The 27,675-nt window shown below is 36.8% G+C and overlaps 1 protein-coding gene across 5 annotated transcripts in view; it reads right to left on the reverse strand.

Moving 5' to 3' along the window:
- CCDC171 (coiled-coil domain containing 171) overlaps window positions 1-27,675 on the reverse strand; it is a 288,246-nt gene that overhangs the window by 142,737 nt on the left and 117,834 nt on the right. For all 5 annotated transcript variants that reach the window (XM_032880558.1, XM_032880557.1, XM_032880556.1 and 2 more), the window contains 2 exons: window positions 8,336-8,840; window positions 7,051-7,167 (listed from right to left, as the gene is read on the reverse strand). In XM_032880558.1, the coding sequence (XP_032736449.1) occupies window positions 7,051-7,167; window positions 8,336-8,840 (622 nt within the window). The remainder of the gene's footprint in view (window positions 1-7,050; window positions 7,168-8,335; window positions 8,841-27,675) is intronic.

Raw genomic sequence — 27,675 nt, forward strand, 5'->3', positions numbered from 1 at the left:
TGAAAAAACTGATGCTATGAAGATAGAAGGAACTTAAGTAACTTCATGTTGGGGTTTTTTTCCCCAGTTTTATCAAGAAAACATTGACATATGTCACTGTATAAATTTAAGACATGCAACATGATTTAATTTACATAGAGTGTGAAATAATTACCACAATAGGTTTAGGTAACATCCATCATAATTTTTTATGTCAATAATTGTATCAATAGTTCTTAAAATAATTTTTATTTCATATACTATTTTAATAACATTATTCACAAATATATCCTATGAAAGTTGTGACACTGGAATTTACATAGTCATGGACACTTCCAATGATAAATTATCCATTCAAAAACTGTTCTTAAAAATTATGACAGGCGGGCGCCTGGGTGGCTCAGTGGGTTAAGCCGCTGCCTTCGGCTCAGGTCATGATCTCAGGGTCCTGGGATCGAGTCCCGCATCGGGCTCTCTGCTCAACAGGGAGCCTGCTTCCCTTCCTCTCTCTCTGCCTGCCTCTCTGCCTACTTGTGATCTCTGTCTGTCAAATAAATAAATAAAATCTTTAAAAAAAAAAAAAAATTATGACAGGCAAATAAATTTTAATTTATAAAGAAAATACCAGTTCACTGTAAAATTCTTTCAACTTTCCTATGCACCTGAAATTTTTGATAACAAAATGTTTGAAAAAAATATGGGAACATGCAAAGGTAGTAATATAAAAGAAAATCACAAAACAGAAGAAAATCTGATAAATTAAATGTGGATCCCCCCAAAGACACACTTGTAGCTGAAATACCAAAAATGATACGTACTTGTTTCAATTTCAAATATAAGTGAAGTCAGGTAAATGACAAAGTCCTCTAAGTTACTTTTTCTCAAACTTCATTGTGCCTATAAGTCATCTAAGGACCTTACAAAAATGTAGAATCTGACTGAAGAGCTCTGGAGTAGAGTCTGAGATCATACATTTCTAACACATTCCCCACGAATACCGATGCTGCTGCTCCACAGACCACACCTAAAGTAGGAATGCTCACTTTATTATTCTTCAGGATTCAATAAAACCTTCATTTCAAAATACATACCAATGACTACTTATTAACAGAAATATCTTTACTTATTGCTTTGAACTTCCTAAGTGTGAAACCTCATTGTTACACTGAATGCAACCCAGATTTCTGAGTTTTGCCTGAAAGAGTTGCTATGACCTCCACAGTTAACTCTAACAATGAAAAGAAACTTCTGAATAGTAATAGCAGGGGTACGTACACTTGGGTGATCCATCTTCCGGATAATTATGATTCAGTTATAGAGGGAATGTGTAACAAAATGTATGAACATTCTATTCATATCTATCTACTATATTTATTCAGAGATATTTCCAGGCAAATCAGCATATTTGTTTCTATCTTGAGAAATTCAGTCTGGACCAGACATATGAAATGTTGAGCTATCTAAAGAGTTCTTTAGTCCATGTCCATAATGATTGATAGCCCAGCCCTTTGGTGGAAGTAACATTCTCCCCTGTTTGAGGTAAATGATCTCTTGCAGGCTCACCATTTGGACACCTGGAAGAGGTAATTTATCTCAAGTGAGCAAACACTTTAATGAAAGCAAGAAGGTTGCCACCTGTCCAGTATTTACAGAGGCAACATGGAAACTGAGGTCTCTGCCCACTGCTATAAATACATCCTCAAAGTTTAAGAAGGTAGCAGAAGCAACCACCTTTAGCAGTTCCTGAGCAGTAAATTCAAGCTACTATTATTGAACTTCACACTTCATGAAAGAAATAAACTAATATCCTGGCTCACACGAGCTATCAGAACACACACACACACACATACACACAACAGATAAAAAACAACGAACATTTATTGGACAATCACATATATAAGAGACTTGACTAAGAATGTTACATTCACACCTAACAACCCTTAAACTAGGAACTTTTCTGAGCCAAATTCTACAGGCAAAGATATTGAGGCTGAAAGGGGTTAAGTACCTTTCCCCGTATCATACAAAAGTAAGCAATGAGACCTAGTTTTCAAATCTAGAGCCCAAGTTCTTAATTCATTCTATGCTACGTATTCAACATGTTTAATTTTCTCTCTTAGATAATTTTAAAGTTTTCTCTCCTATATAATGTATGGGTACGATTCAGAACGTGCTCTAAAAAGGGAAGTACCTAAATAGAGTATTTTTAAAAAGAATAATTTACTGACTTTTTTTTAACCTTAGAACAAAGATAAAACAAGAAGCAATGCAGGTACTATTTAATATATTAAAAGCTATTACTGGATATTGACATACATGTACCAGTTTTCCCAGGGCTAAGAAAACAAAAAAAGTGACACTGATGCCATCAATATGTCATCCTGACATGTAAAATGGCTTAAATTTTCAGCAAGTTCTTCAAAAAGAAAATGGAAGTAGGAAAGAACAGAAAAGAAAAAATACAGCTCTAAGAAATAACTTCTTTCATTTCAGGATTTTCAGATTATTTCCTTAATAAACCTTCCCAAGATTTTGGCATTTCGATATTCCACTTGGTTGAAAAAATGAAGACACTACTCATAATATTAGGTGATTCAAGAGACAATGAATCAATTACAAATCAAAGCTGAACTGATATTCCTGACACCTGTCCTATTATGAAAAGATCCTCTTATGAACTGGGTAAACAAATTATGAAATGCCCAACTGAATATTACCCATACACTAAAATATTATCCAAACACTAAAAATCATTCCCTAGAAGAAGAATATCCTTTAAAACTATGACTGTTTTTGAAGCTAACACGATGACAGCACACCGTAAGTGAAATACAGCATCATTTCTGTGATTTCTTGCCAAAAATGCATAAACTGAATCTAATCATGAGGAAACATCAAACAAATCAAAATCGAAGGGTATCCTACAAAAATCAGCCTGTAATCTTCAAGATCATGATGGTCAAGGAAAGACTGGAGAACTTTTCAGTGTTGGTAGAGATTAAGAAAGATGACTTAATGCAACACATAATTCTAAACCAGATCCTTTGGCTCTAAAAGACATGGTTGGTTGGGACAACTAAGGAAAGTCGAAGGGGGTGCGAATCACAGCCCTCTGGTTATGTAGAAGAATGTCCTGCTTGAAATACACACTGAAATCTGAGAAAGTAATGGGCATCACATCCACTTCTTGCTCTCAATTATTTAGCAAAAGGAAAGGCCTCTGTTGTGTACTTGCAACTTTTCTGTAAGTTTGAAGTTATTTCAAAATGATTTCTAAACGCAGGGCACCTGGGTGGTTCAGTTGGTTAAGCCTCCGACTCTTGATCTCAGTTCAAGTCTTGATCTCAGGGTGGTGAGTTCAAGCCCCACAATAATAATAATTTTTAAATGCAAATATAAAACACTATGTGGCCTATAGTAACATTTTTATCATTTGTTAGTCTGTTAGTAGATGGATGAGTGGGCGGCAGGAAGGAAGAGGGAAGGAGAAGGAGAAGAAATCATAGATAAAACAGATTAGAAGAACACACAGAAATAGAAAATAATCAGTAGTCTAAAAATGTGTACAGGCAGAAGTGTGTATGTCTATTCATTAATGTAATACAGTACTTTCATGATGAGATGGGTGGTAAGGAAACAGTTGTTTTTTTTTTTAAAGATTTTATTTATTTGACAGAGAGAGATCACAAGTAGAGAGAGAGAGAGAGAGAGAGGAGGAAGCAGGCTCCCCGCCCAGCAGAGAGCCCGATGCGGGACTCGATCCCAGGACCCTGAGATCATGACCCGAGCTGAAGGCAGAGGCTTAACCCACTGAGCCACCCAGCCCAGGAAACAGTTTTTTTAGTGCCCACTATACGCCAGGTACTATAAAAATGTTCAACAAGTTTTACCTCATTACACCCTCATAAAAATCAGGAAGACAGTATTATCTCCATTTTTAGGTAAAGGGTCTGAGGCCTAGTAAAGTTAAACCAACTTGCCTAATTTCACACAACTAATAACTAGCAGAGCTGGATACAAAATAAAATCTGCCTTGTTCAAAGCTAATGCTCTTTCTACTATACGATAATGCTTACCATATATTTAAGTTATTCATACATTTATAAACTCAACGTGATTATGTAAGCTGTTATAGCTTTACATCTATTGCCTTCATTACTATCTGTTAATAACCTCTCATGTACTTTAGGTGTCTGAGGACGTTTGCCCATCCTTTCTGCTAAAATATCTGAAATTTCTACTACTGGAACACATATAAAAATGAAAACACATTACCTGGGAAAGGTAATATAGTAACCCATCATCATGTTTTGAATGAATTATTCTATAAGACCAGCTTGTTAAGTCATCTCTACAAAAGGTACACACTGATCATTTTTGTACTGGTCCAACAATAACTCAATTATTTACCTGTCCAACTATATTCTTCCGTATACTCTTCCAGACTTTAATACATCAATTGTCCTCCCCCTCTTAGCAACTATCACTTTCTCTTCCCTAAGTACTTAGTGTTCTTTAGCCAACAACATTTAAAGCCTTTCCCTAAAATAAGTTTCCCTTAACTTGCCCTTTTCTCAAGCCATTAGAGGCAAAACCAGATTCTAACATCAGAGGCAGCTGTTCCTGGCAGTAGGCAAGCAATCAAAGACACACCACCTGGGGCACCTGGGTGGCTCAGTGGGTTAAACCTCTGCCTTCGGCTCAGGTCATGATCTCAGGGTCCTGGGATTGAGCCCCGCATCGGGCTCTCTGCTCAGTGGGGAGCCTGCTTCCCCCTCTCTCTCTGCCTGCCTCTCTGCCTACTTGTGATCTCTCTCTCTCTGTGTCAAATAAATAAATAAAATTAAAAAAAAAAAGACACACCACCCTCCATCTACCTTCCACTTGATAAGTCTGACCTACACATACTTTTTTTAAAGATTTTATTTATTTATTTGACAGACAGAGATCACAAGTAGGCAGAGAAGCAGGCAGAGGAGAAGCAGGTTCCCTGCTGAGCACAGAGCCCAATGCGGGACTCAATCCCAGGACCCTGGGATCATGACCTGAGCTGAAGGCAGAGGCTTAACCCACTGAGCCACCCAGGCGCCCTGACCTACACACATTTTTATCAGGGTCTCAAACAACCATAGTGTCAGTATTTGAACTTTAAAATATTGCAATAGTCCACTTTTGGAAAATGTGCTCAGGGAGATCACTGAGATTATAGAGGTTTAATAAAACCTCTATAATCTGGGGCACCTGGTGGCTCAGTGAGTTGAGCATCTGCCTTCGGCTCAGGTCATGGTCCCAGGGTCCTGGGATCGGGGTCCACATAGGGCTCCCTGCTGGGTGGGGAATCTGCTTCTCTGTCTCCCTCTGCCCTTCCCCTTTCCATCCTCCACCCCCATTTGTGCTTGCTCAAGCTCTCTCCCCTCTCTCTCAAACAAATAATTTTTATAAGTTTATAATCTGATCCCATGCCAAGGATCTACCTGTTTCCTCGCTATTCTCCAATATAGTTATAATAGAAAATATATTTTAGTCCTCATCACGTATAAGCCAGTAGTGTGAGCAATGGATCTCCATTCCATCTCCTGAATGTCCTCTTCCCATTCTGTGCTTATTTCCACTGCTGCAGTCCTGCTTAACTTCTGCTCTCCATCTGCATGCGGTCCCTCTTCCGTAACTTACTGTCTATCATTCTAGACCTAGCTGAGGCCTTCAGATCAGGCTCCCAGAAGCCTTCCCAATACTAGTAAGTCCACTCTGAGCTGCATCTTTTATGCATCTTTTTATCTTACATTCAAAGCCAGTATTTCCTCATGCAATCCTTGATTACATTCTGCCTAAAGTTGTTCTAAGTTGTCAATCTTGTTCTATAATAATTGTGCATATTTTCTAGAGGTCCAGATTCAAGTCATATTTTTCTTTTATCTCCCAAGTATATACAGCACAGTGATAAGGAAAAATAAAGTAATGATATAAACAGAATTATAGCTTAAGAAAACAATCTATTTTAACTGTCTGCATACCTACAAAGAATATGATGAACACAAATAATCTGTATTTTAAACTAAGTCCAAAAACTTTCATTAAGTTCTTTCAAGACTGTTAATTTTGCTCTGAAGCCATAGTGCCAAAATGATTAAAATACATTTATTTAGACTTCTATTTCAGACTTCAAATCCAGTACATTGAGGTTTTGCCAAAATACTAGAGATGCATATTGCTTACCAACACCAATGGCCACAACTTAAAAATAATCTTTGAATCTTGTTTCCTACTCTTAAGAACCTAGATTTAGATACGTGAAAGCATAATAAATTATCTGCATGTATATAGAAGACTTGTCTAAAGAATTAAACTACATCCTAAATTATCATTTCATTAATGCTTACAACATTCCATTAAGCAGGCAAGTGTTACCAAATTCATTATTTTTACTGTTAATGTGTCTGAAGTGACCATAATTAGTCCAATGACATAAATTAACCAGTAGGTAACTGTATGCTATTCTTCAGAAATTAGTTTTCCTTGAATCTTTTATACAAACATATCCTGCAATCTGAGACCATGAAAAAAAATTTTAGACTTTTGGAAATCACTGATTCCATACCTGGTGGAAAGAACTGACTATTCAAATTCACTCTATTTAAAATCAATTCAGAAAACATCACCAAATGAGAAAAGTTTTCTACTGGTTCTGTTATTACTCAATCTTCTAAAATGTATAGCTAGAAATAGAAATAAAGACTAAAATATTTGCAAGAACATTACCAGTATGACTTAATAAAAGAGCTAATGAGATTTCCATGGGAAAATCAGATCACAAAGGGAAAAAATAAGATGGATACATTCACAAGAAATGTCATTTAATTTCCCCATAAATTAAGACAAAATTACCCACCAAAATTTACAGTAAGTCTCTATATCATTAGAGATTTAATAATTTCTTTGTACTTGAAAAAAAGAAAGATGAAAACAAATACATTTTCTTCCTAGATGGTTTATTAGGATTTGTACCATAAAGCATCTCTAGACATTTGCTTTTAAGCGTATTTCACAAGGACCTAGAAGAGGGAGTTTTACCTGTTTTACTAATGACTTCCTGTAACTCAGCCATAGAGGTGACTATTGCCGCTAGAAGGTCTGAACTGGTAAGCCAGCTGAGTGCTTGCAAACAACGTAACTGCTCCTTCTGATGCTCTGCAAAAAAAGAAAGAAATCCATCTTGCAATGCTACAAACATTTAAAAATCCATGTTTAAACTTCATACCCACATTTGGTTATTTAAGAAATAGATCAAAACTTATAGACAGAACTTTGCCTAGTGTGGAAAAGTCTACAAATAATGCTAGATTTGACTGAGAATTTATTTACCTATTATATAAATTAAGTGAAGTCAAGAGAGAGAGAAGATGGGGCACCTGGGTGGCTCAGTCCGTTAAGCATCTGACCCTTGATTTCAGTTCAGGTCATGATCTCAGTCAGGGTTGTGAAATTGAGCTCCACGTAGGGCTCCACGCTGGGCATGGGGCCTGTTTAAGACACTCTTTCCTTCTCTTCTACCGTCCCTCTTTAGTCCACCCCACCCCTGCTCATACACTCTCACTCCCTCTCTCTTTCTCAAAAATAGAGAGAGGAAAAGTTTTCTTGAGTTCTGCTTAAATTACTTAATGGCTTGATTTTTAAAAGTTAAAAACTGAAATCATTGTTTCCTCAGAATAATCAAGCACTTGAAAGAAAGTTAACTGGAAAATTTATTTCATCTCATTTTCGTTCAATTCCTCAATAGATGTTTAACTCTGAGCATTTTATTCTGATTCATAGAAAGTGAAATTAAATTTTACTGGTAATTAATTTTACATAGGGCAGAGTCTCTGGATTGACTTAATTGAAAAATCACTATATAGACTCTTTACTGTGAAAAGAGCATTCAAATATAATAAAGCTAAAAATGTATATATAATGAAGTTGAAATTATATTTGCCACTTCCTTTATGCATAAATATATATTTACCCATACACATATACATATCTACATACACATGGGACTATGTTACATAATTTGATATATTGAATGATTTTTTTTAAGTTTTTACATAATGGTTAAACATAGTCACATTGTACGTGACTTATATTCAACTTAGTTTTTTTTTTTTAATATCTTATTTATTTGGCAGAGATCACAAGTAGGCAGAGAGGCAGGCAGAGAGAGAGGAGGAAGCAGGCTCCCCACAGAGCAGGGAGCCCGATGCGGGGCTCAATCCCAGGACCCTGGGATCATGACCTGAGCCGAAGGCAGAGGCCTTAACCCACTGAGCCACCCAGGCGCCCCTCAACTTAGATTTTTAAAAAGCATAAATGATCTTACTCGGAAATTTCTGCTTGTCTTTGGGCTCTCCTGTACACACTAACATGCCTATGCCTTCTTTGAAACTTTCCATCCAGGTAAAAAGAGAGGCACACGACTGGCCCAAAATCTTGAGCCTATTTGCTGCCAGAACTGCAATAACACCTTTCCGGAATACACGTATCAATCCTTTGAATGGTTTTTTCTTCATCTTGGCTTCCTCTTGCTTCTTTTCGTCAACACTTGACAAAGCCTGGGCTAGAGTTCTAACTTCCAGTTTGAACAACTCAAAGGTGTTGACCTGCTCCTGGAGAAAATCTCTCTGTGTAGATAAGGCACATGACCGGCTGTAGAGAGGATATAAGGCACCAGCCATCAACGCACAGGCTGCCAGCAACGATGTTTTTTCCCTCTGAGTCTGCGATAATATGTTTTTGAAGCGTGAATTTTCAAGAACCAACTGCTCATGGGACCTCTCAATACGATTCAATTTTTCCATATTTTTTTCGGCAATTTCTTGAAATTTCTGTAAGAAGTCAAACAAAATATTGGAAACAAGTAGGCATTTGATTACTTCTCCAGAAAAACACTTTTGTTGACAACATCTTCAAGAGATCCATGTTCAAAATAGCCAAAAATACGTATGACAGAGCGACAGTGGGCCAAACAGCTTAGATCTAAGTGTGCACACTGATTTTTAAGTCCTTGTACATAGAAGACTCACATAAAATCGAACATGTAAATTTGAAAGTACTTCATAAATTTCCTCTACACTTATGCATAAATGCACATATTTAGAAAAGGAAATTTCTCCTCTTCCATTCCTCACTTTTATTTCCTGCTTTTAAACAGAAATTACACCACCAACAGAAGTTTTCCTATATGTGAAGACTTCACATTTTGTCAAAATAAGCAAAGGGTTAAATCAATAATACAACAAATAGACTGCATGACTCAGTGGGTTAAGCCTCTGTCTTAAGCTCCTGTCATGATCTCAGGGTCCTGGGATTGAGCCCTGCGCCTTGGGCTTCCCACTGAGTGGGATGTGTGCTTCTTTCCTTCTCTCTTTGCCCTTCTCCCCCACCCAATGCCACATGCTCGCACTCTCCCTCTCAAATTAATAAAATCCCTTAAAAAAAACAACAACAACAACAACAAATGGCACTTGACTGCCATTTATTGGAATGAGGACGGACTGGATCACAGGACAAACTCTCTCATTTCAGCTCTTTCTTACCTTCCCAAGACAGAACAAAAAACAAAGTACAGCTCCAGTGGTAGGAAGAAATACTAACTAAGCTGGGCCCCAGCAGTTCTCTGATCCTTTTTCCCTCATCAAGGAACTTGCAATCCAAAACAATTTGAAACACAAAGAAATTTTAATTGCAGACAGCAAATTTTAATCGTTAGAAAATAAACTAGTTCTCTGTGAAATCTTATGCCTAATCATTAAGGAACTGCTGAGGTAGAGTAAATTTCAGAAGATAACAGATCCCAATTTCCTTTACTGATTCATTTATCATTCAATAAACATTTATTGATTACTCACTAAATTCCATGTGCTAGAAAAACAGACAAGCAAATCAATTAGTGTGGCATAATGCTATGATAAAACTATGCCAGATTGCCAGAAGTATACAAAGGGAGTTGGCATAAAATGATATTGACAGGTTTTTGGAGGGATATGACAAAGGTAGTGAGGTATTAAAAAAAAAAAAAAAGCTACTGATAAGGGAACTAATCATAGCTATCCTATAAGAATTTAACAACCAGAATTGAAGAAAATAATACAAACTCTTGCTTACTCCTCAAGATTTGATATCAAAGCCTACCACGGAAAATGTTGATTGGTGGTAGCCAAAAGAAATCAAACTTGTAGAAATATACTGCTGAGAAAAGTAACTCTTGGGCCAAATTCAACCCCAAAGCAAGGGGATGAGATTCCAAAAGGCGCACAATGAGTAGAAGGCCCTTGGACATACAGTCCTGAGTACAAAGGAGTAAGGGAAGTCCACAAGGAACCACTCTCTGAAGGATTCAACTTCTTGGATGCTTTCCCTTGAGCAGGGGAAAAACTGTATTTTAGTTTTAAGTGTTTTTATATTATAATCCCCTTTACTTAATCCAACTCTTCTCTGAAGTCTGACCCAACCATATCTATGGTGCTAGTGTGAAAAATAAAAGAACCAGGAAATATAGGAACTGTGGCTTGCCCAACCACATCTTCACTGATGGCCAAGCTGAGGTAGCAAGATTTCATCACTGGGACTGTGTTCCAGAGCTCTACACAATGACACATGTAGAGGAAGTGGTGTCCCACTGGGAGCAGCTGAAAGAAGTGAGAAACTCTGAGAACTAGCCGAGTGGACCGCTTGGAAGCAGATGTGAGACACCCTTGTAAGGGTGGCAACCTTTAAGAAAAGGGAAAACTGACATGAACTATGGCTAAAGAAGGCAGGAAGACCAGTGAGCGGAAGAGGAAAAGCCAGAAAACAGGATAATGTATTCTAAGGAAGTGCAAACAATTCAGAATGCCTGAAGAGAAGAGGAGAATGATGGAAAATTGACAAGTAGGCAGATAATAGATAATAAAGCTACGGAAGCCATAGATCCTGGAAGTCACTCTGCTTTAGTTAATGGGTGGGAGAATCAGAAATCTTAATAAAGACTACCAAGGGCAGCCAGCGAGATGTAGGGAGTGGGGATGGAAGGAGAGGAGGAAATAGAAACTACGGCAGTTAGTTCTGTATTTTCTCCACAATCAATTCCATTAGTTCAATTAGAGGAGAAAACAGGAAAATTCTAGGAAACCCAAGATAAAAGAGGCAGACTCTCCAAAGCTAGATAGTAGACATAAAAATTAACCTAACTGGATTCCAGGAGGCTACCAACTTACACATTCACAGTTCTCGGGAAGAAATGTGTTTTCAACAAAAAATACTTTTTTTGAACAAAAAAAAATGAAGAGATATATTTGCTAATGACATTTTAAATATTACAAAATAATATGTGAAGTCATTGGTCAAAATCAAATGGGTTGTTGAAAGAGAGCTGAAAGTATATTAACCCTACTGGAATTGAAATTTTTTAAATAAATAAAATAAAAAATTTAAAAAAAATGAAAGAGAGCTGAAAGTAAACAAGCCCCTTCTGGAAAAGATTAAGCTAATTTTAGCACATGAGAGACCTCCAACTCTTCTACCATATACAGCTGGCCCACTTCAGGGCCTCAGGTTGAAGCTGAGAGCGTTTTAGCACGGCAGCCAGGAACTTGCAGTCCTAGGATGAGGATGACAGAGTAATCAAAACGTGGCGAGACATGGATAAAGATCTGAAATAAACTTCCCAAAACACCCCATTTCTCTCGAAGAAGAGAAAACCAGGAATAAGCTGGAATGTTTTAAAAACAGAATTGGGATTCCAGACTAACATGGCCAGTTGTCATTTTCGGCTGCCTGGTAGAAGCAGGTGGCAGTGCAAAAGAAGCAATATTTGAAGGTCCTCATGTCATTCTGTGTCCCCCGAGTTTTGATCATTTGTAATGATTATACATTTAAAAGTGCTGATTACTAGTAATTACTACCACTATGGATGATTTCATGAGATGCCTATGATTTGTATTGTAAGAAAGAGATGCCATTCACAGATTGCTAAAACAGTAAAAATAGGACTAAGAATACATATGAAGTCTGTTTATAAATAAAAATAAACAATCTCTAAATTCTACCCCTGAAACTAATAAAAAAATAAAATGAAATAAACATAAGGGTGTATGTATCCTTTCAAAAAATAAATTTTAAAACTAAAAATAAATAATCTCTAAATACTATTTAATTGTCTAATAATGCTGTTGTCCTCCATCATTCTTGGTTTAAGTAATTATAACCAAGATACCAGTTATCAACTGTTATTGTTATTTTTTTCAAAATCAACCACCAAGGAGCGCCTGGGTGGCTCAGTCAGTTAAGTGTCTGACTCTTGGTTTCAGCTCAGGTCATGATCTCAGGGTCTTCAAATCAAGCCCCATGGGCTCTGTGCTCAGCAGGGAGTCTGGCTGAGTTTCTTTCTCTCTCTACCTCTGCCCCTGCCCGCTGCACTCTCACTGAAATAAATAAGTAAATCTCTCTGAAATACTCTCACTGAAATAAATAAGTAAATCTTAAAAAAAAAAAAAATTAACCAGACCAATATTCAACTAGAATATCTAGATAACTAGAATTAATTAGCAGGGTGAATTAAAGATTAAAAAACAATGAAGTTAATTATTTTAAATTTTTAAAGCTCTTATTGATGCATATTAAGTTAACAACACAAAAACCTCAATAACATTAATACTTAATGAGAGTTTTGTTCATTTCTTAACAATTATGTTTCTGCATCTCGACTGTCTCCACTGAGATCTAGAATCACAGATCTCACTGCCCGTAGGCATCTCCACCTAACAACCCCATAGCCCTCTCAGGCTAAACTATCCTGTCTAGTACTGCTGATTTGCATCCTAAACATATCCATAATAGTCCTCTTCATGTTAGTCCTACTAATATCCACCCAGCCGTTCCAAATAAAAAACTTTTTAGTCAGTCTTAATCCCTCCTTTCCCCCCATCCTCTACACTTCCAAATCAAAGTCATCCGCAAGTCCAGTTGGGTCTACCCGCAACATCCTGATCCAGATCCTTCTCCACGGTGACCCATGCTAGTCCCAGCTCTTCACCCACAGCCATCCATGCCCACTTCAATGCTACTGTCACATCAGGTCAGTCCAATCCTATTGTTTAACCTCTTTATCTTTATTGAACCAAGGTTCTCTCCTCAAGTCACAATACCCCTACATGCGGTCTGCTGCAAAGGTTTCCACCTTCTCCCAGGATCCTCAACCTGATGAAAAAGAAGAGAACAGTCTGCTCCTTTACTAATCAGACATGAGACTCGCCACTTCTTCTCACAATTGCACCATGTTCTCTAGCACCCTTGGGTCTTCCAACTCCCCTAACACTATTCAAATCCTAACAGTCTTCAGAGCCCATTTCAGGGTCTAGCTATTCCATGACGCCTTTCACTATAATCCTCACTCACACTGACCTGACCTTCTCTGAACTCAATTGTATCACTTGGGTATTTAATTCCTATACTGCTACTTACTTATTTCATGTGTGTATATCTACTCTCCCTCCAATACAATAGAAGGCTAGATCCTAGAAGCCAGGAAGCATTTACTGTAGTGCCTGTCACTGTGCTCTGTACCCTATAGATATTTAGTAAATATTGAAAAAATTTAAAAATCCTTTATAAGATGTTCTTTGGTGCTTAGAACAGATTTTTGCTCATAATAGGCACTGAATATATACCCAATGAATAAAAAGCTTTAAAAATGTAAGCAGAAGAAAAATATAATTGAAAAAAGATATAATTTCCAAATATAATTTGAAACTTATCAACATGTCAGAATTCTGTTTTAAGATTAATTCTGATATTCCACAGGGACCTTAAGAAGTACTGCATTATTTACTGTGAATTATTATTGAAGAACAAAGCTTGTTTGATGGTAATACTGGAAACAGCAATAAGAGCAATTTTCCCCTTAAAAAAAGGGATTGAAGACCAATATTTTTAAAGCAAATATAAGGAACATCACCTTCAAAGGGGACAAAAGCATTCCTAACACTGAAATAACCTGCTCCTTAGTGTGTTTAATTTCAGAAATAACATTTGCAAACTCCTCCAAAACAATACTCTTATCTTGAAGAATTTTAAAAAATGAATATATAGTACAGATATCTTTTATACAGATTTCTTTGGCATATCAAAAATACTATATAATCTCACTAGCTTTCCTCTACTGTCTGATAAATTCAAAGTGCCCCAAAATGGGGGCGGGGGAGGAGAGATACCTTCTTTGCCTAACGAATCACGCACTTACATCCTGAAATACACGGGCTCCAAGGGACACCTTACAGTGCTCCATGAACTCTGAGATTTTTGGCCAGAAATTCGACACTTCCCGAGGGAGTAAAATTATTTTTTATCACTTTTGCTTCCTGCGTTCTTATTCTTTATGTTGGCAAAAGACAAAATGTAAACCGGACATTCAATGATACATAGACATCAAAGGACTTCATTTAAAAATGTCTTATTTTTACAAGCTTCATACCTTGTCTTTTTATGCAACAGTAAAATTTTAAAACATAATAAATTCACCTGCTTATCTTATGATGCCAATGCTTCTCTGTTAAAAATAAAGCACATTTTGTGAAGAGAATGGAAGCCTCAAACCTTGCTGGTGGAGATGTTAAAATGAGGCAGCAGCTTTTGAAAACAGTTTGGCAGCTCCTTAAAAAGTTAAATGTGGAGTTACCATATGACCTAGAAATTCCACTACCTAACCTTCATATAAATATACTCAAATGCTATAATGATTATTTACTTAAAAACACTATCTTGAGGGGTACCTAGGTGGCTCAGTGGGTTAAAGCCTCTGCTTTCGGCTCAGGTCATGATCCCAGGGTCCTGGGTTCGAGCCCTGCATTGGGCTCTCTGCTCAGCAGGGAGCCTGCTTCCCCTCCTCTCTCTCTGCCTGCCTCTCTGCCTACTTGTGATCTTTGTCTGTCAAATAAATAAATAACATCTTTAAAAAAAAAAAAACCACTATCTTGATTTTCAAGTCTAACATGGCAAAAATACTATGTGCCAAAATGGTCTGTGCCTCCGTCTACTTTTGTTTCTAAAGCAGGAAAAATTATAAACTACCCTTTGGATAAGCCAAACCTTTAAAAGGACAGAGTTCTCCTTATCATTACACTGAGGATAAAGGTGTCGATATAGGCAAATTGCTTGACTTGCTGACTGTTAAAAGATACTACGTTGGATTGTTGATAAGTCAGCACTACGTCTCAATTCTGACCTGCCTCCGGTCCCCCTTCCTTGTGGGTTTTCAGAGCCTGGTGGAGCGCCCCAGTTCGCTCCAGTCTCCCTCTATAAAAACTTCAAACATTGACACTTCCTCTTCTAAGCTCATAGCACTCTCTTGGGAATTAATTACACAGAGTTGTCGTGATAAATCTTATATTATTTCTTGTGTGTTTATGTGATGCCCTCCCAACTAAAGTTGACAGTTTTTGAGGAAAGAACTAAGTATTATAGCATTTTGTTAATACCACAGCACAGAGGGGCCCCTGGGTGGCTCAGTGGGTTAAGCGGCTGCCTTCGGCTCAGGTCATGATCCCAGGGTCCTGGGATGGAGCCCGCATCAGGTTCCCTGCCTGCTTCTCCCTCTCCCTTTGCCTGCCTCTCTGCCTCCTTGTGCTCTCTCTATATATAGCTCTGTCAAATAAATAAAAATCTTATAAATACCACAGCATGGAATACAGTGCCTTATATGCCTGGTATATAACATGAAGAGTATATTTTTATTAATATTAAATACATTATGTAGAAATTGTCTTGATATTCTTACCTATAGTAGCAATTTTGCAATGGAATATACTAAAAATTTGGCCTCTGGCTTAAAAAGAAGTCTGAGAGAAACAAGAGTGGCTGAGAGAAATTGTGAGTGGCTGACAGTGGGTCACTGGTTTTTCATACATCATCATGGTTAACCATTAACTAATCAAGAATCACCTGGAAAAGCAAGTTCAAGAAATATGGAACTGAGCTGTCACTAGACCCATTTTCAGGTATTATTTGGTATACAAAAACAGCGTCTATTTCTAAAAGAACCAGTGTTGTAGTGTAATCACAATTGACTGGAAGATCATTAGTGTATTACAAAAGCACGTTAACATTCACTTTGCAATTTCTAAATGCCAAGCAAGGGGCTGGACGTTTTACATCTGTTACCTCTCTTCTAATCCCAACTCTAGAACTTTCTCGCTACACAAATAAGTGGTATCAGGTCTCTGAACCTTGGTTTCCTCATTTGTAAAAAAAAGAAATGATGCTTAAATGACCTATCTCATATGGTTGTTGTGGGACTTGAGTAAGAGGAGGCGCACAAGTTATTAATAAAAGCATTGAAAGGGGCGCCTGGGTGGCTCAGTGGGTTAAAGCCTCTGCCTTTGGCTCGGGTCATGGTCTCAGGGTCCTGGGATCAAGCCCCGCATCGGGCTCTCTGCTCAGTGGGGAGCCTGCTTCCTCCTCTCTCTCTACCTGCCTCTCTGCCTGCTTGTGATCTCTGTCAAATAAATAAATAAAATCTTAAAAAAAAAAAAGCATTGAAAAATCTACTGAGCATTGTGCAAATTCATTGATAGCCTTATTTAAGGAAAAAAAAAATCTCTAAAGCAATTATTTCAGAAGCAGAGGACTTTCTGCTATTTCATTAGAGGCGCCCCATCACGCCAACTCAGAGTCCATCGGCACGTGGTGGGCACAGAATTGCGTCAAACTAACTCCCCGTGAATCACTGCAAAAGCAGCTACAGGCACCTATCACCTCCGATAACATAGACAAGCTGAGCTCGGAATATTTTTGGAATTCAATCAAAAAGAAAAAAAAGTTCCAACATCTAATAACACTAATCCAGATTTCTTGCCAAATGTAGTCTTAATGCTGTCATACAAGAGAAATAAAAAGCAATATATTATGATGAACCTCAATTTCTTAGATTTTTGGTCTCCATTCTTAACTCACATGATTTTACTAAGATGTCCAATAAACCTAAAGTGTTTACAATAAATATTACACGAAGGTTAACCATACTTAACCGATTATTAACTATTTAAAGCTTACACACTCAAAACCTTGCAAATAATGCTATATGTTTTTTCAGATAAAAAACTATTTGAACCCCAAAATTGTTTTTTATTTAACCTGTCTTTTACTAGCCATTTCTTTAATATAAACAAACATGAAACACAGGGCTCTATAGATAAGTCATTTGTTTCCCAGCAGATGCCTCTTATAATAGCTATGTTCATCTAACACCAAACATCCTCTACAACCTACAATGCTATCCAACAACTGTGGATTTTTCTTCTTTATGTTATCAATATAACTTTTGAAAATATATTAACTAATAGAAAATGAAAATAATGTTATTTGTATTGCATCTCTGGGGAGGAAAAGCAGAAATAAAGAATTAAACATACCGAAATTTCCTAAAATAAAATATATATACCCCATAATATGCATTATAATAGCAATTTACCAACTTATATATAAACCCAAATGAATTGCTGCTGTGTATTCAATTATATTTTATGAAAATTTAAATATGTATATAAATAATACAGACAATATGACAATATATATTATTAATGTGCTTTCAGGAATAATGAAAATGATATTTTCAATTTGCATACCCAAGGATCAAAGCCTAGGGTGTCACATATCCTTCAGGAAAAAGTCCTCAGTGAGAGAATCTCTTAAAACACTAGCATTTGTGATCATTGAGTCCCTTAGTTAAGAAAGTGAACAGCTATGCCTTCCTACATATTTAGAATAAAAGTGAATTGGGAAAGGAGTCCAAGATGGCAGAGGAATAAGAGACTTTAGTTTCATCTGGTCCCAGGAATTCAGCAAGATAGTTATTAAATCATTCTGAACACCTTAGTGAACTACACTATTAAATCATTCTGAACACCTTAGTGAACTACACTCGAGACCTAAGAGAATAGCAGCAACTCTACAAATAGAAAAGCAGCCACTTTCTGCAAGATAGAACGTGTGTGGAGAAGTGAATCTGGGAGATACATGGGAAAATAAACCACAGGTGAAGGGAGCCTTCCTCACCTGGCACCAGAAAGTGATAGAGAAGCACAGCACAAAATCAGAACTTTGAGAATTCTGCTCCGGTGAGGGACATCCCTGCCTGAAAGGTACTCAGGTGGTGAAAAGGGGCAGAATCCTAGATGGGACAGCGTGGTCTCAGGACCCTCAGGGTCACAGGAAGACTGGGGGTGCCTGAGCGTGGCAGAGTGCCCAGGTATCGAAGCAGGGAAGCCGACTGCAATGAGCGAGCCCAGGAGAGGGCTCTCAGCTCAGGATTGCCATAAACCATAAACCAGGAACCACAGCACAGTTGGTTTGAGCAGAGGTCCAGCGAGTGGCAGAACCAGGGAGAGCCCTCTTCCTCCCCCTGGGAGTGGTCCAACAGTAGTATGCAGGGTTTGGAGACTCGAAAAGGGGTCATGTGCCTGAGATAGAAATGCTGGGTCACAGGCCCGGTAAGCATGGAGTGCAGACAGGGACTAGGGAGACAGGCATGATTGACTAACTGCTTTTCCCTGAAGACGCACTAAAGAGTGTGGGGCATGAGCTTTCAGCTCTGGGGCTGAAGACTGGGAGGCCGCCATTTTCATTCTCAACCTCTAAAGCTGTAGGAAAAGCCTTCAGTGAACAAAAGCCACATAGAGCAATCCTGAGCTACTTACTTAGTCTGGCCCCCTGGCAAGGGTGATGTAATTCTGCCTGGCACAAAGACACTTGAGAATCAACACAACAGGCCTCTCCGCCAGAAGATCAGCAAGAACTTATGGCTAAGACCAAGTTTACCAATCAGACATAACTGCAAAACTCCTGTGCTGGGAGAAAATAGTATATAGAATTTGCTTTTTTTTCCCCCATGATTCATTGTCTTCCCATTTTAATTTGTTTTCTCTTTCCTTTTTCAACCAATTTCTTATTTTATCAACATTTTTAAGCCTTTTTTAATTTTCATTTTTACAGTTACATTCTATCCTTTCATTGTATTCAGTTTTATTTTTGCATATACATAAGTTTCTCTTTCTTTACAATTTTGGAATACAGTTTCTTCTAACAGACCTAAATACACCAAGAATTGAATGTATGGCTCTGTTTTCTTCACTTGTCTGATCACATTCTCTTTTTTTTTTTCCTTCTTTTTCTTTTTTTTTTTTTTTAGATTTTTTATTTATTTATTTGACAGAGATCACGAGCAGGCAGAGGGGCAGGCAGAGAGAGAGGAGGAAGCAGGCTCCCAACTGAGCAGAAAGCCCGATGTGGGGCTTGATCCCATGACCCTGGGATCATGACCTGAGCCAAGGCAGAGGCTTTAACCCACTGAGCCATGCAGGCGCCCCTTTTTTATTTTTGATTAAAACCTTTTTAAATTTTCATCTTTACAATTATTCTATCATTTCAATGTATTTAATTGTATTTTTTAATATATATAAGTTGCTGTTTCTTTACCAATTTGGGCTGTAGTTTCTTCTAACAAACAAACCAAAATGCACCCAGGATGTAGTGTATGTCTCTGTATTGTTCACCTGTCTGTTTATATTCCTTCTTTTTTTTTTTTTGTCTTTTAGTTTTCATTTTTACAGTTACATGCTATCCTTTCATTGTATTTAATTATATATATATATTTTTTCTTTCTTTACAATTTTGTGCTGTAGTTTCTTCTAACAAACAAACCAAACCAAAATACACCAAAATACAAACCAAACCAAAATACACAGTATTACTTTGTTCTGTTTACCTGTCTGATTATTCTCTCTCTCTCTCTCTCTTTTCAGTTTTAGGGCTCTTCTGATTTGTTTAGTGTATGTGTCTCTAGGGTTATTGCTGCCATTTTCGTACTCTGTTCTTTCATTCATCTATCTTTCTCTGGACAGAATGACAAGATGGAAAAACTCAGCTTAAAAAAAGAGAAGAAGAGGCAGTACTGACTGCCAGGGAACTAATCAATACAGATGCAAGTAAGATGTCAGAACTAGAGTTCAGAATAACTATTATAAAGATAGTAGCTGGGTTTGAAAAAGCATAGGTGACCCTAGAGAAGCCTTTTCTGGAAAAATAAAAGAACTAAAATCTAATCAAGTCAAAATTAAAAAGGTTATTAATGAGGTGCAATCAAAAATGGAGGTTCTAAATGCTAGAATAAATGAGGCACTGGAGAGAATTAGTGATACAGAAGACCAAATGATGGAGAATGAAGATGCTGAGAAAAAGAGATATAAACAACCACTGGATCACGAGGGGGGAATTCCAGAGGTAAGTGATACCATTAAGCAAAACAATATTAGAATAATTGGGATCCCAGAAGAAGAAGAAAGAGAGAGAAAAAGAGAGGGGCAGAAGGCATATTAGAGCAAATTATAGTGCAGAACTTCCCAAATCTGGGTAAGGAAACGGGCATTCAAGTCCAGGAGGCACAGAGAACTACCCTTAAAATCAATAAAAATAGGTCAAAACCCCAACATATAATAGTGAAACTTGCAAATCTCAGAGACCAAGAGAAAATCCTGAAAGAAGTTTGGGACAAGAGGTCCATAACCTACAAGCATAGAAATATCAGGCTGGCAGGAGACCTATCTGCAGAGACCTGGTAGGCCAGAAAGGACCGGCATGGTATATTCAGAGTGCTTAATGGGAAAAATATGCAGCCAAGAATATTGTATCCAGCAATATGTCATTCAAAACAGAAGAGGAGATACAAAGGTTCCAGGACAAACAGAAACTAAAAGAATTTGTGATCACTAAATGAGCCCTATTCTTCTGAAGCTGTTTTAAAAAACATAAATGGAAGGAAAACTTCCAAACTCGTTCTGTGAAGCCAGCATTACCTTCATCCCAAAATCAGACAAAGACCCCTATCAAAAAGGAAAATTATAGACCAATATCCCTGATGAACATGGATGTAAAAATTCTCAACAAGTTACTAGCCAGTAGGATCTGAGAGTACATTAAAAGTACTCTCCATTCACCATGACCAAGTGGGATTTATTCCTCAAGGGTGGTTCAACATCCACAAATCAATCAATGTGTAACAGAAGAAAGGACAAGAACCTCCTCTCAATAGATGCAGAAAAAGCATTTGACAAAGTACAGCATCCTTTCTTGATTTAAACTCTTCACAGTGTAGGGACAGAAGGAACATACCTCAATATCATAAAAGCCATCTACAAAAAGCCCACAGTGAATGTCATTCTCAATGGGGAAAAACTGATAGCTTTTCCCCTAAGGTCAGGAACATAGCAGGGATGTCCACTCTCACCACTGCTCTTCAATATAGTACTAGAAGTCCTAGCCTCAGCAATCAGACAACAAAAAGAAATAAAAAGCATCCAAATCAGCAAAGAAGTCAAACTCTCACTCTTCCCAGATGACATAATACTATATGTGGAAAACCCAAAAGCGTCCATCCCAAAATTGCTAGAACTCATATAGGAATTCAGCAAAGTGGCAATATAGAAAATCAATGCACAGAATCGGTTACATTTCTAAACACCAACAATGAGACAGAAGAAAGAGAAATTAAGGAGTCAATCCCACTTACAATTGCACCAAAACCACATGATACCTAGGAATAAACCTATCCAAAGAGGCAAAGGATCTCTACTCAGAAAACTATAGAACACTCATGAAAGAAATTGAGGAAGACACAAAAAAATGGAAAAACCTCCCTGCTCATGACTGGAAGAATAAACGTTGTGAAAATGTCTGTGCTACGTAGAGCAATCTACACAATTAATGCAATCCCTATCAAAATACCATCAGCTTTTTTCACAGAAATGGAACAAATATCCTAAAATTTGTATGGAACCAGAAAAGACCCTGAATAGCCAGAGGAATGTTGAAAAAGAAAACCAAAGCCGGAGGCATCACAATTCCGGACTTCAAGCTCTATTACAAAGCTATAACCATCAAGACAGTATGATACTGGCACAAAAACAGACATATAGATCAATGGAACAAAATAGAGAACCCAGAAATGAACCCTCAACTCTATGGTCCATTAATTTTTGACAAAGCAGGAAAGAAGTTCCAAGGGAAAAAAGACAGTCTCTTCAACAAATGGTGTTGGGAAAATTGGACAGCCACATGCAGAAGAATGAAGCTGATCATTTCCTTACACCATACAGAAAAATAAACTCAAAATGGGTGAAAGACCTAAATGTGAGACAATAATCCATCAAAATCCTAGAGGAGGACACAGGCAGCAACCTCTTCGACCTCAGCTGCAGCAACTTCTGGCTAGACACATCTCCAACGATAAGGGAAACAGAGGCAAAAATGAGCTGTTGGGACTTCATCAAAATAAAAACTGCTGCACAGCAAAGGAAACAGTCAACCAAAAGACTGTTTTGATGGGAGATGGGAGAGATATTTGCAAATGTCTTATCAGATAAAGGGCTCGTATCCAAAATCTATCAAGAACTTACCAAACTCAATACCCAAAGGACAAATAATCCAGTTAAGAAATGGGCGGAAGACATGAACAGACATTTCTCCAAAGAAGACATCCAAATGGGCAGCAGGTACATGAAAAAATGCTCAATATCACTCAGCACTAGGGAAATGCAAATCAAAACCACAACGAGATACCACCTCACACCAGTCAGAATGGCTAAAATTAACAAGTCAGGAAACAATAGATGTTGGCAAGGATGTGGAGAAAGGGGAACCCTCTTACACCATTGGTGGGAATGCAAGCAGATGCAGCCGCTCTGGAAAACAGTATGGAGATTCCTCAAAATGTTGAAAATAGAGCCATCCTACAACCCAACAATTAAACTACTACTAGGTATCTGCCCCAACGAGACAAATGTAGTGATCTGAAGAGGCACCTGCACCCCAGTGTTTACAGCAGCAATGTCCACAATAGCCAAACTACTGATAGAGCCCAGATGTCCCTCAACAAATGAATGGGTAAAGATGTCATTGACATACACACACACACACAATGGAATACTACCTAGCCATCAAAAAATATAATCTTGCCATTTATAACGATGTGGATGGAACTGGAGAGTATTATGCTAAGCAAAATAAGTGAATTGGAGAAAGACAATTGTCATATGACCTAACTCACATATGGAATTTCAGAAACAAAACAGGATCATAGGGGAAGGGAGGGAAAAATAAAACGACAAAGTCAGAGACAGAGACAAACCGTACTCTTAATCTTAGGAAACAAACTGAGGGTTCTTGAGGGGGAATAGGGTAACTGGGCGATGGACATTAAGGAGGTCATGGGAAGTAATGAGCACTGAGTATTATATAAGACTGATGAATCACTGAACTCTATATCTGAAAGTAATAATACATTATATGTTAATTAATTACATTTTAAAGAAGAAAAAAAAGAATAAAAATGAATTCATAACACTGATAGGATAGTTTGAAATCAAGAAGTATGATACCCCTGGTTTTGCTCTTTTTTCTCAGGACTGCTTTGGTTAATATGGTCTTTTGTGTTTCCATACAAATTTTAGGATTGTTTCTTCTATTTCTGTGAAGAATGCCTTTGGTATTTTGGTGGGGAATGCACTGACTTTATAGATGGCTTTTGCATGGTACGGCCATTTTAACAATGTGAAATCTTCAATCCATGAACACAGGAAGTCTTTCCATTTGCTTGTGTCTTCGATTTCTTTGAGCTAAGTCTTACAGTTTTCATTGTACAGATCTTTCACTTCTTTGATAAAATTTATTCCTAAGTATTTTGTAATTTTTGTGAATGGGATAGTTTTCTTTACTTCTTTTTCCAGTATTTCATTATTTCTGTTAGTTGATTTTTTAATCTGCCACTTTACTGAAATCATTAATTAACCCAACAGTTTTTTGATTGGCTCTTTAAAGTTTTTTATATATAAGATCAAATCATCAGCAAGTCATAGTTATAAAAACAGTATGATACTGGCACAAAAACAGACACATAGATCAGTGGAACAGAATAAAGAGCCCAGAATTAAATCCTGGTATATACAGTCAACTAATAGTGGACAAGAGAGCCAAGAACACCTAGTGGGTAAAAGATACTCTCTTCAAATGGTGCTGGGAAAAGCCGGAGGAACATACGCACAGCAATAAAATTGGACCCCTAATTCACACAACTCACAAAATTAACTCCAAATGGGTCAAAGATTTAAATATAACACCTGATACCAAAAAACTCCTGGAAGATAGGAAAGAAACTCATTGATACTTAGCAATGATCTTTTGGGTATGATGTCAAAAGCACAAACAACAAAAGCAAAAACCAATAAACAGGGCTACATCAAACTCAAAAGCTTTTACACAGCAAAAGAAACTAACAAAATGAAAAAGCAGCCTACAAAATGGGAAAAAAAATTTCACATTTTTATCAGATAAGGGGTTAATATCCAAAATACATAAAGAACTAACACAACTTCATAATGAAAAAACAGTCCCATTTTTAAAATGGTCAGGAGAACTAAATAGACATCCTTCCAAAGAAGACAACAAAATGGTCAACAAGCACATGAGCAGATGCTCAACATCACTCATCATCAGGGAAATGCAAATAAAAACTGCACTGAGATATCACCTCACACCTGCTGGAATGGCTAGCATCTAGAAGACAAGAGACAACAGGTACTGGTGAGAATATGGGAATGTAAATTAGTTCAATCACTATGGAAAACAATATAGAGGTCACTCAAAAACATGAAAATACACCTACCATACATTCCATCAACTCCACTTCTGGGAATAAACTCAGAGGAAGTGAAAACAGGAATTCGATGAGACATATGCATCCCCATGCATAGTACTGCAGCACCATACACAGTAGTCATGATATGAAAACAACCAAATGCCTATAACCAGATGAATGGATGAAAGAGATGTGGTGTATATACACAACAAAATATTATTCAGCCATGAGGAAGGAGGATATCCTATCATTTGCAAAAATATAAATGGGCCTTGAGCACATTATGCTAAAGGGGGTAAGCCAGACAAAGAGGTGTATTAAATGTATCACTTATACATGGAATCTTAAAAGATCAAACATGCTAAAAAAAAAAAAAAAAAAAAAGGAAAGAAAGAAAGAAAGCAAAATGGTGGTTGCCAGGGGATAGGGGATGGAGGATTGGAAAGAGGGGTTAAAATGATGTTGCTTAGGGGTACAAACTTTTATGAGTACTAAAATAGCCATGGAGATTAAATGCACAGTTTATTGAATATAGACAATAATAAAAATGTTGTACTGTAAGTATGCAATGTGATAAATATCGTTACAATGGCAATCATATTACAATATATAAATGTATCAAATTAACACAATGTATACCTTAAATTTACATAATGTTACATGTTAAATTTATTCAATTAAAAAAAAACTGATAGGAAATAAAGGAAGTTGGAAGAGTCACACTCCCTGAATTCAAGACTTACTAAAAACCTACAAAAATCAAATCAGTATAGTTTAATGAATAGACACACAAATAAATGGAATACTATTGAGAAGTCAGAAACAGACTTGTACAAATATAGCAAATTGATTTTGACAAAGTTCAAAGGCAATTCAATAGAGAAAGGGTAATCTTCCAATAAACAATGCTGGATTAACTGGATATCCATATGAAAAGCAAATGGACATCAACCCATACTTTACATCTTTACAAAAATTTACTGAAAATGAATCATAGACCTATTTGCAAACTTAAAACTACAAAACATATAGAAGAAAAAAATGGGAGGAAATCTTGGTGATCTTGCACTAAGCAAACACTTCTTAGATACAACACTAAAAGCATAACTCATAAAAGAAAAAATTTGGTAAGATGGACTTTATAAAAATGTAGAATATTGGCTCTGCCAAAGTACTTTTAAGTGAAGGGGAGAAAATATTTGCAAATCACCTGACAAATGGCTTCTATTCAGAATATGTAAATGACTCTCAAAATTCAACTACAAGGAAACAAGCAATCCAATTAAAAAGTGGGCAAAAGATATGAACAAGTTATTTACCCAAAAATATGTACAGATGGCAAATAAGCATATGAAAAAACCATTCATCAGGGAAAATGGAAATTAAAACCACAACCACTCCTTGCCTACTAGGCTATCTAAAAAGGAAAAAAAATTATGAAACCACATGGTGGCACAGATGCAGACTAATTAGAACTCCCTTACACGTTAGTGGGAAATCAAAATGGTACAGCCACTTGGGAAAACAGTGTCAGTTTTTACCATATAACCATTTATATAACATATAAATATGTATTTACCATATAACCCAGAAATCACACTCCTCTAAGTATTTACCCAAGAGAAGTGAAAACTTATGATCACACAACAACCTATCCATGATAGGTTCTTTAGTCATAATTACTAGAAAATAAAAATAACCCAAAGGCCCATCAGCAAGCATAAACAGTGATACATCCATACAATGGAATATAACTCAGCAGTAAAAAGGAATTATCTACTGATATATGCAAAAACATGAATAATTCCCAAACATATTTTGCTAAGTGAAAAAAAAGTCAGACCCAAAAGGCAACATATGACTCCACTTATATGACATCCTGGAAAAGGCAAAACTTTACAGATACCCAACAAACCTGTGGTTCTTATATATGATCAGTTGTTTTTGTTTTGTTTTCACAAAGGGACCACGGCTATTCAATGAGGAAAATAAAGTCGTGAACGATGGTATGGGAACAATAAATATGGGGGAAAATGAACCTCAGCTTCTACCTAAGATTAAATATGAAAATTAACTTGAGATGGATCATAGATCTCATCATGAAAGCTAAAATTTTCAAACTTCTAGAAGAAATAATAGGAGATTATTCATACAACTTTGGAGTACAGAAACATTGCTTACCACATAAAAATAAATACCCAAAAAGATTTATAGGTTGGGCTTGATTAAAATATTAAGATTTGTGATCAGCAAAAGAAATATTAAAACATGAAAAGACAAGGGAGTATGGGAACTTGTGATGCACATGTATAAGAAAGGATTTATATCCAGAATATCTAAAGAACTCTTACAAATCACTAATAAAACACAAGCAATCCCAAATTTTTAATGGGCAAACACTTGAAGAGACATTTCACAAAAGAAGATATATGAATGACCAATAAAAACATGAAAAGTCCTGAACATCATTAATCACTAGGAAAATATGAATTAAAACCACAATGAAATACCTTTTTAAAACAACTAGAATGGCTAAAATTTTAAAGACTGACAATACCAAATGTTGCAGAGGATGAAGAATAATAAAAACTTTCATATATTGGTGGTAGAAATATAAAATAATACAACCATTTTGAAAAAAAATTTGAGACTTAAAAAATAAAATACAGTTATCCTGTGACCCAGCAATTGCCCTCTTAACCAAGAGAAATGAAAACCATATGTCAACAAAATACTTCTATAATATCTGTTGCAATTTCATTTACAATAGCCAAAAACTGGAAACAACTGAAATATCCATCAACTCACAATCTATCAAATTGTGGTTTAATTATAAAATAGAATGCTACTTGACCATAAAAATAGAATGCATTACTGACACACACAACAACATGGATGAGTTTCAGAAAATATTTTGGGTGAAATAAACCAACCACCAAACAGTACATACTGAATGATTCCATTGAGAGGAAACTCAAAAGCAAGTGAAAGTAATCTATGAT

This window comes from Lontra canadensis, unplaced genomic scaffold, assembly GCF_010015895.1.
Source record: "Lontra canadensis isolate GAN:19392208 unplaced genomic scaffold, GSC_riverotter_1.0 scaffold70, whole genome shotgun sequence".
In the NCBI taxonomy this organism is placed as follows: Eukaryota; Metazoa; Chordata; class Mammalia; order Carnivora; family Mustelidae; genus Lontra; species Lontra canadensis.